This window comes from Phocoena sinus, chromosome 9 (genome assembly GCF_008692025.1).
Source record: "Phocoena sinus isolate mPhoSin1 chromosome 9, mPhoSin1.pri, whole genome shotgun sequence".
NCBI classification, from domain to species: Eukaryota; Metazoa; Chordata; class Mammalia; order Artiodactyla; family Phocoenidae; genus Phocoena; species Phocoena sinus.
Window position 1 is genome coordinate 92245911 of NC_045771.1, and position 18315 is coordinate 92264225.

The 18315-nt window shown below is 40.6% G+C and overlaps 1 protein-coding gene across 2 annotated transcripts in view; it reads left to right on the forward strand.

Moving 5' to 3' along the window:
- The window catches only part of STARD3NL (STARD3 N-terminal like), a 50689-nt gene that overhangs the window by 19455 nt on the left and 12919 nt on the right, over positions 1-18315 (forward strand). Inside the window, exons 2-4 of one of the 2 annotated variants that reach the window (XM_032643387.1) lie at positions 7568-7835; positions 15065-15142; positions 17814-17891. In XM_032643387.1, coding sequence (XP_032499278.1) covers positions 7611-7835; positions 15065-15142; positions 17814-17891 — 381 coding nt within the window. In that variant the 5' untranslated portion in view covers positions 7568-7610. Of the gene's footprint in view, positions 1-7552; positions 7836-15064; positions 15143-17813; positions 17892-18315 lie in introns of both variants that reach the window. The other variant, XM_032643386.1, reaches the window with a different exon arrangement.

Here is an 18315-nt window from a genome sequence, read left to right on the forward strand (position 1 = left end):
TAAATAAATAAATAAATAAATAAAATAAAATAAAATAAGCAAATATTGGATCACCGTTGCATAATCAAGTTCAGTTACTATAGCTTTGGGTTGAGCTTGGTAACTGTCATGTACTTAATAATTCTACTTAAGGAAAATTATTGATAATTATATGTAAGTTTATAAAGAGATATTGGAAGAATACTGGAGTGATGAATACAACCCTTATATAATTCTCTTTTGAAACGTTACCACTTGCATACTATATACAGAATATGCTAATATTTTTTGGTGGCTAACCATCACTAAAATGGTCTCTGGATGATATCTCTAGAAGCTCCTAAAGAGCAATTTTGTACGATAAGCCTGTTGAGGGTCGTCAGGAGACGTCCAGACGTTTATCTCCCAAAAAGCTTCTCAGTGGCATCACGTTGGTGACTTTATTAGGTTTGAGTCCAGCCATCTTTCTTGTTGACTGAGAAACCTCATTTGTCGGCTTGTGTATTCAGAGCCCAAGGGAGAGTGGCTCTTTCTCACATGGGTAAACTTACATCTCAGAATCTCCAGTGAACACCGTTAACTGCCGTGTAGACTGGATATTTATTTCAAGCTGACCATTCTATTGTCTCCCTATCACATTTTAATAAGAAGCACAGAATTGTGAAAGGTTGTGGGAGGCATGTAGGGAATTATTAAACTGTTCAGTGACAAAAGGCACTGATGATACCCTGATGCCATCACACTAATGATAGGAATAGGAAGGCCAGTGGATTGAAGATACTTAAAATCAAACAGACAAGGTGTCCCCACTTGAAGAGTGCCAGACTGGGCACAGGTGCCATTTGCTTGTGACACTCCTTTTCCTGTATTTTCGTGACTGACCCACCCTCTTTCTGATGGGCACATTCCCTCTTCACCTCTTTAGATCTGAACATATGTCCTGTCACCTTGTTCTTATGTCTTGGCCTACGAGCCGTTTTGCTTCTTTAAGGGCAGAGCACATCTACTCTGATTCATTATGTGCAGATTTTATGGTTTAACTTTCAGAGGGCAGTATTATTTCAATTGTTTCAACATTCTCTCCCCATTGTAGTCCTGATGATATGGGCAAATCTATAAAAAGCCTAGCAGAGTTTCATACATACATGTAGATCTTTTTCTTCTTCCTTTTTAAAACATTTCACTCATTTTCAGTTGGAAAATCAATAGGAATCTGCTGGAAAAAATTTGATTCCTTGATTCAAAGTTTTTTCTTTAAAGTAATGCCAGTTGGTTGGGTGATTTTATTTAGATGCTTTAAAAACATTTTTTTTACTTATTAATTTAAAATAACTTTATTTTCCATATTTCTTTATCCAGTAATTTCCTATTGCTACAACTACTAATCTGGATGTGATGTGTAGGTGTTTTAAAATTCAATCCAATAGTCTAGATTTTAGAAATGTTTTCTAGACATTCTATTTAACTTGTAATACATAAAGCATAAAGTAAGCCAGGGCTGTTTTGAAATGTGAACATAATGGTAGCGGACATTTGCCAAAGACAGGTTTGTTTGATCTTGATTTTATTAACCTTCCTGTAGTGCTTCATCATGATAGTTCTCCAGCCCAGGAAGCTGGAATGTTACACAAATGCATCAACTCCCTAACCTCAGCCGCTGCCAGGCTTTCTAAAGACACTTTCATCAGAGTTATACCAGGTCTTTACCTTCCAAGGTAAAATGGACATACCTATAGCATCAGTACCATGAAGAAGTACAGGATGATGAATCATACCTTTTTTTGTTGCTTAGAACATCTTTACCACAAACCAACTTTATGATGTTTTAAAAACATAAGCAGATCATTTAAGAAGACACTAAATAAAAGTTTTTAATTTATGAAAATTTGAATAGTTGGTTGAATCTGACGTGTAGATTTCCAAGGTCTTCTTAGGCATGCAGAACTTTCCTTCTCTCATACTTTAGAATAGGAAGGTTGTCTTATTATGTGTTTCTGTTGCTGTGGATTAGCTTCCTTCCCACAGCTCTCTCTTCTCTCTGCATGTTTACTTCCAAAGCATCTGTGTTTGTTAGTTATCATGCCTCTTTCTCATACTGGCAAAGTACGTTTGTAAATGTCAGGTTACTCCCTGACATACGATTCCTGTTCTCCACTTCTAGCTGTTTCATTTTGGAAACTATGGGCTCTACATAGAGCTTTTAAAAACCATCATAAACCAGGTCTCATAACACGTGGTGGGGCTTGCAAGAAGAGCGTGAGATTGAGGTGCTTCTTGCCCCCAGAGGAACCCAGACCCAGGGTAGAGTGGGCACAGCTGGGGCAGCTCGTGTCTTTAGGGACAAATCCAATGACTGCATCCCAGGGGCCATTTGAACACCTTCTGATGTCCCTCCTGTTTCCTTCTAGGAATCTGATGGAGAGGACAGAAGTGGAAGACCCGAGTCTTAATTCTAAGATATATCTTGAAATATCCCTCAGACGAGTGTGTCCTTATATAATCTACGTAGGCCTCAGCTGCTACCTTTTTGTATTTTTCATCTGTAAGCAAACATTTACTTCAGAGGCAAGAATAATTTCGGCAACATAGATGAAGAAAGCTTTTTTTTAAATATATTTATTTTTGGGTGTGCTGGGTCTTCATTGCTGAGTGCGGGCTTTCTCTGGTTGCAGCGAGTCGGGGCTTCATTGCAGTGTGTGGGCTTCTCATTGCAGTGGCTTCTCTTGTTGCGGAGCATGGGCTTCAGTAGTTGCAGCACGCGGGCCCTAGAGCACGCGGGCTTCAGTAGTTGTGGCGCACCAGCTCAGTAGTTGTGGCTCGCCAGCTCAGTAGTTGTGGCTCGCAGGCTCTAGCGCGCAGGCTCAGCAGTTGTGGCGCACGGGCTTAGTTGCTCCGCGGCATGTGGGATCTTCCTGGACCAGGGCTCGAACCCGTGTCCCCTGCATTGGCAGGCAGATTCTTAACCACTGCGCCACCAGGGAAGTCCCTGAAGAAAGCTTTGAAAGAACAAGAAGAGACACAATCTGCAGGTGTAGGATTCTCTTTGCCTGTCAGACGACGGGGGAATAGATCAGAGTGGCAGACTCAGATGACTCCAGGCTAGGTCGAGGCTGAGGCCAAGTGGAGAGTGCGGGCTCCATCTAAAGAGTTCAGCATCTTCTTGGCTTTATTCTTATGGTAAGGGAATGCAGGCCTGGCTATTCTGTGTCTTTTAACTTTTCCAGAGAAGCTAGACATCTGGAATTTTAGATGAAAGATCATTATTTAAAATGTTAGCAATTAGTTCAAGATCTTTAGAAACACCGTACAAGACCAAGCAAAACATGTCTGTAAGCCAAATCTGCTCCACTGGCCTTTGGAAAAGATGATAAATATTTTTAGTGTCTGTTATTCTCAATTCTCTCTCTCTCTCTTGGAGGAGAACATACAGTGTCCTGCTGTGGCCGGAAGTAATACAGAGGAGAAGGCTGGGTGCCTGGGTTGAGAGACTTGGTTTGGCCACCCCAGTAGGTGCCCAGAGGCCCTTTCCACTTCTCCCAGGAGAGACTGTGGGACTTCTGTAAAATGCTAGCAGTGGTAGCTACTGCGGTATAGCAGCTGCTGTTTACCATCTGGGTGGTATCAATTCCGTGCTGAAGCAGATGGAGCTGAAGTTTTGGCTTAGCTTTGCTAAGATTATTTTAAACCAGCCTGGGGACCAGTGCAGTAGTAACATCTCAAAGATATAAGCTATTCTTTCTGGAAGCAAAAGGATTTCAGGTTTTTGGGTTTTCCCACGTGCACAGGGTATCATCATTTAGGAAGCCACCAGTATAGATATGGCAGAATTTTTCTCCAGTTCTAGCAGGGTGGGATTAAGGGAAGAGAATACGGCAGAGAGCTGTGTGTGTTTGGGCTGTAAGTACTGCTGAAGTGGCCCTCAGGTAAGACAACAAGACCACCTGTGCCTGAGCTGTGCTGTGTCACGAGAGCCACCTGTGGAAAAATAAGAATGGATTACAGGTTTTTGCTAATTGCAGAATCAGAGCATGCATTGGAAAAATTAATTAAATTAATTAAATCTAAATCTCACATGGCTCCCCTTTGAAAAGCTGATGGAAGCAGCAGTCTCCCTTTCTAGAAAACTACAGGTAGTAAAGGAAATATTTTAGGCTTTGTGAACCATGTAGTCTCTGTTGTGACTGTTCACCTCTGCTGTCTTCATGTGAAAGTGTCCATAGCAGTCGATACCAACCATAGGACTGCATGTGGTAGTATTCTAATAAAACTCCGTATTAAGAAACAAGCAGCCTGCAATATTTGACTTACAGGCTATAGTATGTTGACTCCTAGTTTAGAACATTGACAGCTGTGGTAGATTGGAATATTTCTCAGCAAATGTCCACTTACCTTCTGCTCCTCTCTGGATGGAATGTACATCTCAGCTCCATGCCCTCTGGGCTTGGCCTTGAGATATATTTGAACTCTAGAATGTGAACAGAGATTGCAGTATGTTTACATAGTCGAGCTTGTCTCCTGTGCTCTTGCCACTTGTCGTGAAGAGAACATGTAGTTTCTCCATGACTACTTCCCCACGTAGTCCTGGTCCAAGGGGAAAGACAAACAGGCAGCAGACTTAGACGCAACACAGTTTGAAGCCAAGCTCTGCTATCCACTACCTGAAGCAGAGTTGCCAGCTGGGCCCAGACTAGACCAGCTGAACTGCAGGCACCCTGCAGACGCATGAGCTTGAGAACAAATGTAGATTGTTTTAAGCCATTGGGTTTGGGGGTGGTTTGTGAGCACAGCATGACTGTAGAAATAGCTAGCCCATATAGAGGAGGATAGTTACCCATCCAGATAAAACAATTATGATATGAATCTCTTTTTCAAAAACCAAAATAACGAAAGAGGATGCTCATCTCCTTACACAAATTCCAGTAAAAGATAAGGGGATGGTTTTCTTTATTTTATAATTCTCCACCCCACTCCTTATCACCTTCCCCCCTCCCCATGCTTCTTCCACAGTTGGAATAAACCCTGCATTGTAGATTCAGTCTCCTGGTGTACAGCTAATCAGAACTTAATACCCTCTTTAGAGAGGCATAGCTTTCCTCAAGCCAACCCCAGAGAGGACTCAGTACAAGAACTGGATATTTAATACTTTCAATATTATATCTGGGAAAATATCCAAGCTTTTCTTCAGAAACAAACAGTGTGGTCTCCTCAGTTCAGCAGAGTCTTTTGAGAGCCCGCTCAGCGTTAGTGTCTGTGCTAGATGCTAGACGGGATTTATGCATTCAATATGTGTTTTGTTCTTGCTGTGTGCTGTGTACTGAGGTAGTCCCTGGGGACACAGGGATGTGCAAATCAAATTCAAGGCCTTCAGGGAGCACTCCAGCTAGCAGGAGGGCGGGCAAGTAAGTGGATAATTAAGGCACAGTGTGGTAAGCGGCACCATAAGTGGCATATCCACAGTCCTAGGGGAGCTTGGAGGAGATGCACTTGGCCTTGCGTGGGGATTGGAATGTGGGGAGCATTTCAGGAAAGTCTTGTTGAAGGAATTGACACTTGAACTGAATCTTTCTGAAGGACATGGTTAGGATGAAATCCTATCATTGTAGAGTAGAAAGAGGCTTTAGAAGTATCTTCCTCTTGACACATTAAAAGGAAGCTCTCCCTCCCTTTTAAAATTTACTTCTGTCCCAGACAGAGATCAGTCTAATTAGAGTCAGGCTGCTGAGAGCAATCTGTGCAGTGGGTAACTTTATCATTGAAGCTATTGCAAGTAGTATCTATACATTCTAGCTAATTAGAAGTTATATATACACACGTCTGAAAAATAATGTAATGATTCTCATTTCCCAAGTCAGGTGTACAGCATTGTATGATGTCAGTTTTTTAGTTGGAAATAGCCTCAGATTTCTGGGGTGGGTGTTTTGCTTTGTTGTCCTTTTTATTCATGAGGGGTGGGCTCAGGAAGGGAGGAATGAGTGAGACTAAGAAGATGATCCAATTACCTTGCAAATGATTTTCTTCCTAAAAACAGTCCTCAGTTTGAATTGTGAATTTGTTGATTTTTCTGTACAGTCTAGTGGCTTTAAATCATTGATACGACAATAAATTATCAAAAAGTGAGTACAGCCGTGTTAGCACTACTCAGCCCAAGAAAGAGGACTTGACCAAGCTTGCACCCTCTTGTCACTTTTCCTTTCCTCTTGCTCTAAGGTAATCGCTGACCCAGCCTCTAATGACATAGATCAATTTTTGCCTTGAAGGTCTACAGTTAAGTTCCTATAGATTTCCAGAAGTAGGGTTACTAGATCAAGCAGTATGATTATTTTAAAGTATCATAGTTCAAACTACATAACGAAATTGCTTTCAAAAATGCTATGTCATTAAATCACCACATTGTATGAAAATGTGGAAAGGACTTTTGTTCCTGAGTGTGGGGAGGGAGAGAACTGAAGGTCAAGTGTGAAGATATAGAGTTCTGGACTGTGAATAGGACCAAATGGGACCATATTACTTTAGGGAAATTCCAGCAATGTTCTGAAATTGTATTTTACCCACCTGGAAAATGTTCTTCTTTCTACTGGACATTGTCAGTCATTGTGGCAGAAAGGAGAGCAGGGTGAACCATGCGCTGGTTCTTAAGATCTGGACGCAGGTAACACACATTACAGTGGCCACATTACACTGGCCAAAGAAAGGCACATGAATTCAGTAGCGCCAGGGGCATATAATCCTCCCATAGGGCGAGGTGGTGTAGGAAGGGAAACTACAATGTTTGGCAAAGAAAAATACCATCCATCATACTCTCTATTTGATGACTTTGCCTCATCCATGAGGAGATCAGATCATTCAGATCGCCAGCCTTTTATTATAGAAGCACATGCTGGCCTTGCGGGGATGGGAGTCCTGCGTCTCCATATAGGACTGTGATTGTTGCAATTATCAGTGGGGTTATAATGGTAAACTAATGGTAAACTTTTTGAGGTATGCGTACTTCTTTTCCAAGAAGAGGCCCAGAAACATGCTTATTCATTAAGAGGTAATGGAAATACTAAATTTGGTTTATTAGATACCTGTGGTGGAAAGCAATTCCTCTTTAGGAAACAGCATTTTTTTTTATAGTGGGTTTACACGTTCTGGTTACATGCTCTCTGGGAAGCTATTCAGTAAATGTTTTCCTAGTCCATGGGTAGTGACACCGACAGAACTGTAGAGGTTTTCTCCCTGGCACAGCAAGGGAGCTGGCTTGGCTGGGTCACCCAGAGGCTTGCTCCAGGTTCCAGGCACACCTTTCTGTTGTTAACTGCCTGTTTTTACCGTATACTACTTACTATAAATTTGCATTGTTCTTTACTGACAGTCTTTTCCATAACAGCTTTTTTGGTATTGATAGTATTGATGGATAACATCAAGAATTGCTTCTCATTTCTCTTTCTCTCTATGTCTTCATCAAGACAGAAATGTCTTCAGTTAAAAAACCCTGATGCTTAGTGAGACAGGCAGTCACACGGGGCAGAGGTAGCACTGTGGTATCAGGTGGGCTCTGATTTAACGTGCGTTTCTCTTTCATTCCCCAAAGATTTCTTCTCTCTAGGGATGGTGAAGTTGGAGAGGGGCTCCTTTAACCCTTCTGCAGGATGAACCCTGTGCCAGAAGACATGGAGAACGCTCTCATGGGGAGTCAGAGCTCGCACGCTTCCCTGCGCAACGTCCATTCCATCAACCCCACGCAACTCATGGCCAGGATTGAGTCCTATGAAGGAAGGGAAAAGAAAGGCATATCTGATGTCAGGAGGACTTTCTGTTTGTTTGTCACCTTTGACCTCTTATTTGTAACGTTACTGTGGATAATAGAGTTAAATGTAAGTGGTTTTTTTTTTCATGACATTATACAAATTGTTTCCAGAGACAAAAACAAAACAGTTTTCTTCTTTTTCTCATCATTTCTGTCTCATTTTCGTGAATTTCATCTTTTTTTCAAATGAGGCACCATTGGTCTTCTCCAGCTGATTTGGACCTTTCTTGTTTTTTTATGGTTATTATCAATATTTAAAAAGAACCTGGTTAGTTTAAAATTCACTGTGTCTGCAATTATGAAAGTTGAATTCTTGGGGTTTTGCTCTATAACAGGACTTGGCAAACTGCAGTCTGAGAGCTAAATTCAGGTGGCCTGGTTTTATAAATAAAGTTTTATTGGAACACAGCCCTGCCCATCTGTTTACATATTGTCTGTGGCTGGCTTTTGTGCTGAGTGGTTGGGTTGAGTAGTTTTGACAGAGTCCATCTGGCCCACCAAGGCAAAGTTTTTTATTTCCTGGCCCTTTTCAGAAAAAAACTGCTAATCACTGCTTTAAAAAATGTAACATGCTTCTGGAATATGTTTTAAATGTTGCATTTACTTTCTAGTTCCCATATTTAAGATTTTGCATGCCCTTATTTTTTATTTTTTTGCAAAAGATTATTTGTTCATATTTTATCAAAAAAAAATCCTAGGGCTTCCCTGGTGGCGCAGTGGTTGAGAGTCCGCCTGCTGATGCAGGGGACACGGATTCATGCCTCGGTCCGGGAAGATCCCACATGCCGCGGAGCAGCTGGGCCCGTGAGCCATGGCCGCTGAGCCTGCGCGTCCAGAGCCTGTGCTCCGCAACAGGAGAGGCCACAACAGTGAGAGGCCCACGTACCACACACACAAAAAGAATCCTAGAGGCATTTGAAGTTTTGTCTCTCTTTTGTCAAATTTATGTGGTTATATTGCCAAATAATTGTCTAGACCAGTACTATCCAATAGAAATGAATGCAAGCCTCATGTAAGTTCTCTAGCTGCTACATTTAACAAAAATAAAAATAAGCAGGTAAAATTCATTTTAATAATACATTTTATTTAACCCAATATATCTGTTTTCTCCAAAGCCTCGGCTTTGACTGTTTACGTCCCTTGCCAACAAATAGGTGAACTCTTCCAGAATGCTTCCTCCCAAGCAAAAATTGTCTGTTTCCTTCACTTTCAGCAGTTCATTTATTTCCAAGAAACATTTGCTAAGGCCTGGGAAGCAATAGTTAGTAGCTAGTGTTTATTATTAAGAGGTTACTCTCTGCTAGGCATGGTACTAGGTGCTTTATAAGAAATTTATTAAAATAGAGAAAATATGAAAGGATGCTGAGATTCCTGTTGGAAAATGATTTTTAATTTTGCCTCATGATAGAAAGAGTCAATGTCTTAATCTAAACTCTGATTAACATTCTGATTCATAGCAGCAATTTTAGTTCTAGATTCTAGACTCTTAATAATTAGCATCATTGGATTCATTTAATTTCATCATAAATTCTAATAGAGTAATAAAACTTCATGAAAGCAGATATATACTTATATTAGAAAATTAAAAAAATTTAAACAAAAGAAGATAGATTTTTCCCAGAATCAAGGTCATATGCAGCACAGACCTACCGTTAAGTTTCTGTTTATAGATTTTTCCTTCTGTTAATCTAGCATTGTGGGTATGCCTTAGTTTTGTTTCAAACCAAAAAAGCCAGTGATATGACAACAGTAATTTAAAATGTCTCTTTTAACCATGTGTTCCATGTGTACACATTAAAGACTATATTTAAATTGGTATATTTTAAAGGAGTAATATGTTTTCAAAACCAGCAGCTGTAGCATGAGAGATGAAAAAGAAATGCATCTTTTAACAGGAAAGCTTAGCAGCAGTCTTAAGGAAGCACACTTAAAATTATTGCAGTGACAGCACAAAATCGAGGCATTCATTGGTTTGCCACTAATATGACCACTGAGTGTGCACTTAAGTTAGGGAAGCTATGAGATGGGGCCGTGGTGGGTCATGGGATTACACTACTCACTTCCCTCCTTTCTTACTGCTTCAAGGAAATTGAAATGGAAGTGAAGTAAGTGGGATGCACCCTGTTTCGTTCATCATAAGCAATCTGTTTCCATCCATATGCAACATTTTATAAATGAAAAATCACCAGACCTAGCAATTAAGAAATTTGTTTCTATCCTCACTTTTCCACTGACTACCAGTTTCCCCATTTGTAAAAAGAGTATATGATCTTTGAGACAGTATATCATGACTTTCTTACCAAGGCTGTTTAAAAAAAAAGAAAACATTTAACTTTCTAGTTCTATTTGTTTTGAATTGTCAGCCCTGACCCGGGTTTTTCATTACACACGGTACCATCCCTTTTTCTTTTGTTGTCTGTCTCTGTAAATCTCTAATCACTCGGATGCACTGTTATTTTCACATGACTATACGTTTACCGAGTGCCAAGACATAGGCTTCTGATTCAGGTGTTGCAAGCTCCACAAAGAGCTACATGAGCTTTAAAGTTTAGCTGAGGAGGTGTAACAGATGATCTTATATTGCCTCCTACTGTTGATCTTTAAAAGAGGAAAGAAATAGCATAAAGGGAGCTTAGGCCTTCAAAAGAGTATGGGGACCCAGCTGTTCTATGCAATCATAATAACCAAAATATTTTGCCTTCATATATGACTTCCAACTTAGCCACTTTTCCTCCTGGCTCCAGGGAGCTGACTGGCGCCAACCCAGCCTGGTGTGCAGGGCCTAGGTGAGCTGGAGCGGCCTAAGAGCACCTTGGTTCATTTTCCTGCTGGAAGACCTTGGGCCAGCTGATTTCTTTGTCTTTTTCTTTTTTTGACACTTTCATTGAGATTATGGTTCAAGAAATACCTTTATCAGTGCTTATTGCCTGTCTTCCTATTTTCTAACTGGTGTACCAGAAAGTGGCAGAATGCTTCTAATTTGTCCCAGAGCTGTCATGGCCAACTCTGTGGCCTCAGGCAAGCCATGTAAGTTCTCTGAGCCTTGGTTTCTCAGTTAACTGAGGTAATACCTGTCTTGCCTTCCTTGTGAATTCTTGTGAGGAGCAAATAAAAAGATATATTCCACAGCCCCTTGGCAGTTATGAAGCTCTATGTAACTATAGATTATGTAATTTACTATTAGCTAAATAAATTCTACCCAGAAAGAGAAAAAACAAGTTGGTTATTAATCTCTCTCTATTGTTACACTTATGTTTCAGGTATTTATTATCCTACTGATTCTGATTTTATTACCCTACTGTCATTATGTTCTATAGCTAAACTGTGATGACCCACGATAACAAAAACTCACTGGGAGAGTTCAGTGGGTTAGAATTATCTGAAGAGTGGAATTAGGGATAGAAGGGTGATCTAGGATTGGATGGTGGGACCAATGGGGAGAGGGTTTCGAGATGGAGGTGAACAGAAGCACTGAGGCAAGACTGTTGTGTTTATGCAGGTGTGTGTGTGTGTGTGTGTGTGTGTGTGTGTGTGTGTGTGTGTTTTGGATGGGACAAGGGCAGATGCCTGGCTAGAAATAAGGTGCCTCTAGGAAATGAAATTGCCTAGGTAACCTGGTTCTAAACAATTGAAATTCTTAAAGAGCTACATGGAAGTGTTGGACTTACCTCAGTTGTGAGCTGAGATAGGTTCTAGAGCAGATTGAAAAACACGGTTTTGAGATGTTCCAGAGGTCACTGACTCGCATTCCACATTACATCACGAGCTACCTGCTATGTCGATTTGGACACTTAACTTGACATTGCTCCCCGACGACACATACACACACCCACTTCTTTATCAGTAAAAAAAATACCCTGATGCTCAGGCCAGAGGTGAAGAATCATCCTTGATTGATTTGCTTGTTTGTTTTGTATTTCTCATGCCCCCTGTCCAGTCTAAAAGTAAGTCCTGTCAAATCTGCCAGCAAAGTATACTCACAATGTGATCCCTTCTCTCCATTTCTACCATTGCCACCCTCGACCAAGCCAACATTATTACTCATCCAAACTGCTGCACCCTGTCTGTACCTGACCGGTTTGCCTGCTTCCACACTTGCCCTCCCCAAATCCATTCTCCTGATAGAATCCACAGTGACTCTTAAAAGTAAAAACATAAATCAGAGGTTACTTTCTGTTTAAAACCCTTCATGGACTTAACCGGAGCACTTAGCATAAAGTCCAAATGCTGAAACTTGGCTTGCAAAGCCCCCCAGAAGCCAACCCAGACTTCCTTTCCCACCCTCTGTTCCTGGCCCACCCAGATCAGCCAGACTTCTGTTCTCAGCATGGAACAAGCTCTCTTCTGTCTTAGACTTTGATACTAGTTCCTTCTATATGAAATGGTTAATTCCCTTTATCTTGATGTAGATTTCAACTTAGCATGCTGGTAGCAGTTTAAATGCCACGAAGAGAAGACTTCCATGACCACCCAACCCAAAGGAGTCAACTATTATTCCATCACACTGTCCTGCTTCTGTCCTCTTTGTAGCACTGATTTTCTTATGTGTCTCTATCTCCACTTGCTAGCATGGAAGGTCCATAAAGACAGATATATTGTTTTGTTTACTGGAGTATTTCCTGTGTTTAGAACAGTACTTGGCATTCACTAGGTGCTCAACAGGTATTTGGTGAATGGATCAAGATAATGGCCGTGGTTTGCAGATCAGGATAAGTTCCGTGCAGACTGACCGTAAGAACGTAACTCAGAAACTGCTGAAGGAGCCCCGTGGAAGGCGGTAGGAGTAGAAAAGGAGCAGCTAACTTGAGAGACATACTAAAGGAAGAAATATCAGACGATTTGTTGATAGGCTGATTTTATCACCCCCAGTATCCAAAGGTGACTCTAAGATTTCTAAGGATGGAGCCTAGAATAACAGTTACCAGCTTTGGCAGAACTCTGATTGGGAAGGGGTTCCATGTGAAACTAAAGATGAATCTGGGACATCTTGTGCTAGAGATGACGAAGATTTTGAAATAATTTAGAGTACAAGATGGGCTAGAAATGTAGATTTTAGATTTCTATATTTAAAGGCAACATGAAATCAGGGTCTCTTAAAGTATATGGATACCGAAGAGAACCCTTTTCTACTGGCTAGTTATTGAACTGCTATCAGCAGCTTTAATTCCTGTTCTCTCAGCCAGGAGGGGTAACTTCTATGTGGTAGAGAACTCCTCTTTGCCATAGGCTACTTGGAATAATCTTTTTTAAAAATATGTTGGATATTGGTAAGTTTCCTCAGTCTGAAGAGACAGCAGTGAGACTAGATGGTTGGTTGGCTTTTAATTCTCCTTGCTCCCAGGTTTTCAATTCTATTCATTTGTAAAGGTCTACCTATAGTCAGGCAGGTCTGTAGGCAACCTGCGCAAATTACACAGATGTCTAAGCCTCCTTAAGGGATTTAAAGTACAGAATAGTGTTTATGGTATACCCCATTTTCATAACAAGTACAGTTGACCCTTGACCCCAGCATGTGGGGGAGGGGGACAGTAATCTTTGTATAATCTGTAGCCAGCCCTCCGTATCCGAGGTTCCTCCACAACCACGGATTCAACCAGCCATGGACCATGTAGTACTGTAGTATTTACTATTGCAAAATATCCATGTGTAAGCGGACCCGTGCAGTCCAAACCCCTGTTGCTTAAGGGTCAACTGTACTTGAAAAGGTATATAAGCCAAGAGAATCCTTTCCTTATGGCAACTTTTATTCTAATTTGACCAATTAGCAAACCTTGCAAAGGTATTCCTTATTGATTTTTTTCCCCTTTTTTCTTTTACTCAGGTCTTGGGTTAATTGCCCTCTAATTTGTCCTTCTCAAACCAGCTGCACTGGTTTGCCAGGACCAGCGATGTCTGTGCTCCAGATCAGAACCCTAATTTACTGTTGTACATCATGTTCCCTATTATCAGCTAATCCACGGGCCCTCGCCTTATAGAGGGTCTGCTTAGAACGCTGCATTCGCTTCCACGCATACATTCCCTTCCTTGATTAGTATTCTATGTAGTTCGATATGCAGAATTTTGAACTTGATCATTTAAAATTCATCTTAATAGGAGAATTGGGAGAGGACAGAAAATTTATCGTATTAGCTTTAATTTTCTTCATCCATAACTTTCTCACATAGGTCTATGTGAGACCTGGTCCTTATTTTGTTATCTGTTCAAGTTAAAATATATATATATATACATATAAGTTGATAAGAGTGCAGAATTTTAAAGTGCTAGGAGCAAATAGGATCAACCAGGAGATTTTTTACACTTCTGAGTCATGATAACTGTCGTCATGGATATGTGCTAAGAGATCAGGGGACCACTTTACCTTCCAAGACTTAAAATAGTGCAGTGGTCAGAAAGTGAGGGGAGCCCTGGATAAGTGTTAATTTTCTTCTTTAAAAATATGTTTTGTATCTACAATGGAATATTACTCAGCCATAAAAAACGAAATTGAGTTATTTGTAATGAGGTGGATGGACCAAGAGTCTGTCATACAGAATGAAATAAGTCAGAAAGAGAAAAACAAATACCGTACGCTAACGCATATATATGGAATTTTTTAAAAAATGGTTCTGAAGAACCTAGGGGCAGGACAGGAGTGAAGACACAGACATAGAGAATGGACTTGAGGACACGGGGAGGGGGAAGGGTAAGCTGGGACGAAGTGAGAGTGGCGTGGACATATATACACTACCAAATGTAAAATAGATAGCTAGTGGGAAGCAGCCACATAGCACAAGGAGATCAGCTCGGTGCTTTGTGACCACCTAGAGGTGTGGGATAGGGAGGGTGGGAGGGAGGGAGACGCAAGAGGGAAGAGATATGGGAACATACGTATATGTATAACTGATTCACTTTGTTATACAGCACCAACTAACACAACATTGTAAAGCAATTATACTCCAATAAAGATGTTAAAAAATAATAAAAATATATGTTTGTGTGATTGAAGACTTTATCTTACAAGAGAAAAAAAATTAGTTTTCACATTTAACATTTCAGTTTACCAAAATATGAACTACAAAAAACGGCATTGTTCGTCATTATATATTTATATTTGTTGAACAAATGAATTCAGAATTCAAGTGGGAAATGCGCTTCAGCATTTTTCTATTCGAATTATGAGCGTTCTTTTCTCCCATATTTTAACATTTCTGGGTTAGGAGAAGGCAGAAAAGTGTATGCAAAACCTTACTTGTATGTTCTCTTGTATTATTTTCACACATAACTCTCCTCATTTTTACTTCTTCCTCTCCTTCCCAGGTGAATGGAGGTATTGAGAACACGTTAGAAAAAGAGGTGGTGCAGTATGACTACTACTCTTCTTATTTTGATATATTTGTAAGTATTCTCTGTTGTAGGTTTCATTTTGGACATGATGAAACTAACCAAAAGGCAAATTTCCTGTCAGTAGATCTCAGATTCTATGCCATTCTTTTTTCCTCTTTTAAACATTATCTTTCCTTTTTCCTTATTCTTGGACCATCCAGTGCTCTCTCTCTCTCTCTCTCTGTCTCTGTCTCTCTCTCTTTCTAAGAAATTGCCTGGTCATCTCAAGGAAAAAAAAGATTAATGAGAAATACGGGAGCATAGCAGAAGAAGCCATTCTGATTTTCCTTTATTCGTTAAAATGGCTGAGATAGAAGCCACTGACAGACCCTAATCACTGAAAGGAAAATGCACCTGTTTACGTAATAACACATGAAAATGCCATTCCTTTTCTGTCTTGAAATAGATTTCTGTGTATATTTTTAAAAATAATTCTGTTTCATTTTTCCATAATAGGAGTTTTTGAGAAAAGTGATATATTGATAATCTTGGGCAAAACTAGTCAGTTGTAGAATTATATAGATGCAGTTATCTGTAGATGAGGCAGTATCTTTCCAGGACACACTGTGACTTTGGTTGGGTTTAATACATCTCACGGTATCTCTTTACAGGTGATAGTGTAAGTCAGTCAGATTCTAACATTGTGTTAGACACGATATAGGCAATTAAAATTCATAAAGAATCCCCCCTAAATTCATTTTAACTACTTTACTCACTATCTTTAGAAGCTGTGTGCACAACGGATAAGACCCTTGAAGTCAGAAAAACCTGGGTTTGATTCACAACACTATCACTCATTGTATATCTTTGAATATATTAGGTCTAAACTTGAGTTTCCTCATATGTGAAATGAGATCATCTTCGTTCTGAAAAGTAAATGAAATACTACCTGGAAAACACTTAAGCCCAATGATAGGTACGTCCTAGGAGCTCAGAGACTCACCTGCAATCACGTTTATTATCATCATTAGTTTTGGATGAAGGGTGTTACTGATTATATTTTCTAGTGGTTTTCATACTACTCTAAAAAGTCTTGTTTTATTTTCTTTTTCCCACACTCACTGCAGAAGTATGTGTGAGGAAAGAGATGGAGTTCCCAGTAAATAGAGATCAGGGTTCATGTCATCACCCCCTTGCAATCTGAGTAATTCCATTTTTATCTGTACGGTATGTTAGGGTTCCAGTAAGATTGTTTTGAAAAAGTGTTTGGCTGCTACAGAATATTTGGAAAACCACTGATATAATTTAATCTCCTTTTCCAGATGAAGAAATTGAGTCTCATGGTTCAGTGTCTTGACCTACCCCAGGTCACTGTACTTGGTGGCAGAGCATGTGAGATCCCAAATCTCTTGACAATTTTTTCCTGTAAAACTATTGACATGGAATAACAAAATGAACTTCTCTTTTTCCTTTTATTTCCCCTGTTGAATTTATCTTAACATAGTCTGAGCCAGGACTTACCGGGAAGCCAAGTTAATCCACTGGCCAGATCTCCAAGGATTGTCTGAACTCTGCTTAGGGAGTTAATGATATTGGACAAATAGGTGGGACCTATTGGCTCAGCTTGGAAAGACTGTCATGCCTGGCCCTGGAAATGGACACAGCCTCCAGGAAACCTTGGGATCTGGGAGACTTTGAGATAGAGGAATAAAGATTTATACTTTTGCCAAGTCCAGAATGCAGAGATAGGGGTAGGATACATAGAGAAACTAAATGGTTAGCAGATTATTAGAAAACACGTTTTTGATGAAAGGAGGAAATTAAAACAAAAACAACTGCAAAGTTCATTTACGTGAAAGGATCTTCAGTGAGGTCACCCAGCCAGTGGCAGCAAAGAAGTTGTCGGCCTCCAGCCTTTCGGCAGTTGTGATTAGTGAGGAACTTTGGGCAGACCCCCTACCCTAAGGCATTGCTCCAGAGCCACCTGACTTCTCCCTACTCAGAATAAGTATGTTTTCCAAGTAAAATTAGGAAAGTTTTATTCCGTGTTTATTCCTTAGTAGAATTACTGAGACAGCTAAGGCATAGTGGATAAGCGCCTGGTCTTTAGAGTCAAGCTACCAGGGTTCAAATCATGGCTTCCTCACTAAGAGTTATGTGGCCTTGGACAATTTTTCTGTCCATCTTAATGACAGTTGACTCACGGGATTGCTGGGCTGGGGGATTACATGGGATAATAATGCACATGAAAGTTTTCACAAAAGTCCCTGAACCACCCTGAAAAATCAGAGGGCAGGTCCTGGGATAGCAGAACTCTCCCAACACCCCAGTCACTCACAGCTTTGCAGTGGACATCACTAAGAATCTGGTATCTTCCAAAAAGTCAGTATTTGTACTTGGAGTGAAAAGGTACTGGAGTGGAAACTTTCAAAGCATTTTCTCCAACCTTAAAAGGATTTCAGAATATATATATATGGACTCAGATAGACAGGAAAAATAAACATCTAACTATATATTCTTTTGTTGATAATGGGAAGTTAATTTGAATCCCTCTTTGGGCAGTGTTCCATAAATCCTAGAGCAGAGGATCCCAAACGCTGGTCTGTAGACCAGTACCCATCTGTGACAGTTTTCAGCTAAATCAGAATAATGAAGACACTTTGGTGGGTTCTTCCTGAAACCCAGTGACTTTACCTTTGTGTATATTCCTTAAAACTTATCTTGTCTTTTCTTTTTAATACAGCTTTTGGCAGTTTTTCGATTTAAAGTGTTAATACTTGCATATGCCGTGTGCAGACTGCGCCATTGGTGGGCCATAGCGGTGAGTACGCCTGGTGAGTGGTCCCTCCCCTCCGATTTTGGTGGCTGGGGCCTGCTCACAAGAGGGCTGAGCCGGGGGCAGATGTGGATTCCATCTGGGTTGAATTCCACTTGCTTTTCCTGAGTCCCCGTCCTCCACACCTCAGTAGGTTTCATTCTCCGGGGCTTCTTTCCAAACGTAATGAGTAACTAGCCTTGTCGCTATGGAGACTGAGACAAGTGAGGAATCTAGGGCCCGACCCGTGATTGTGGTCCAAGCATCAGCCCACCCTCTACGTCATTATGCAAACGAGAGATGAGTTCCGTCCCTCTGTCACGAAGCGATTTGCACAGTTTCCTCTCAGGTTGAAACTGCTTGGTGATTTTTCACGACTTGCTCTCAGCTTATTTTGATCACTGCCTTCCTCGCTGTGTTATCCCCCTCG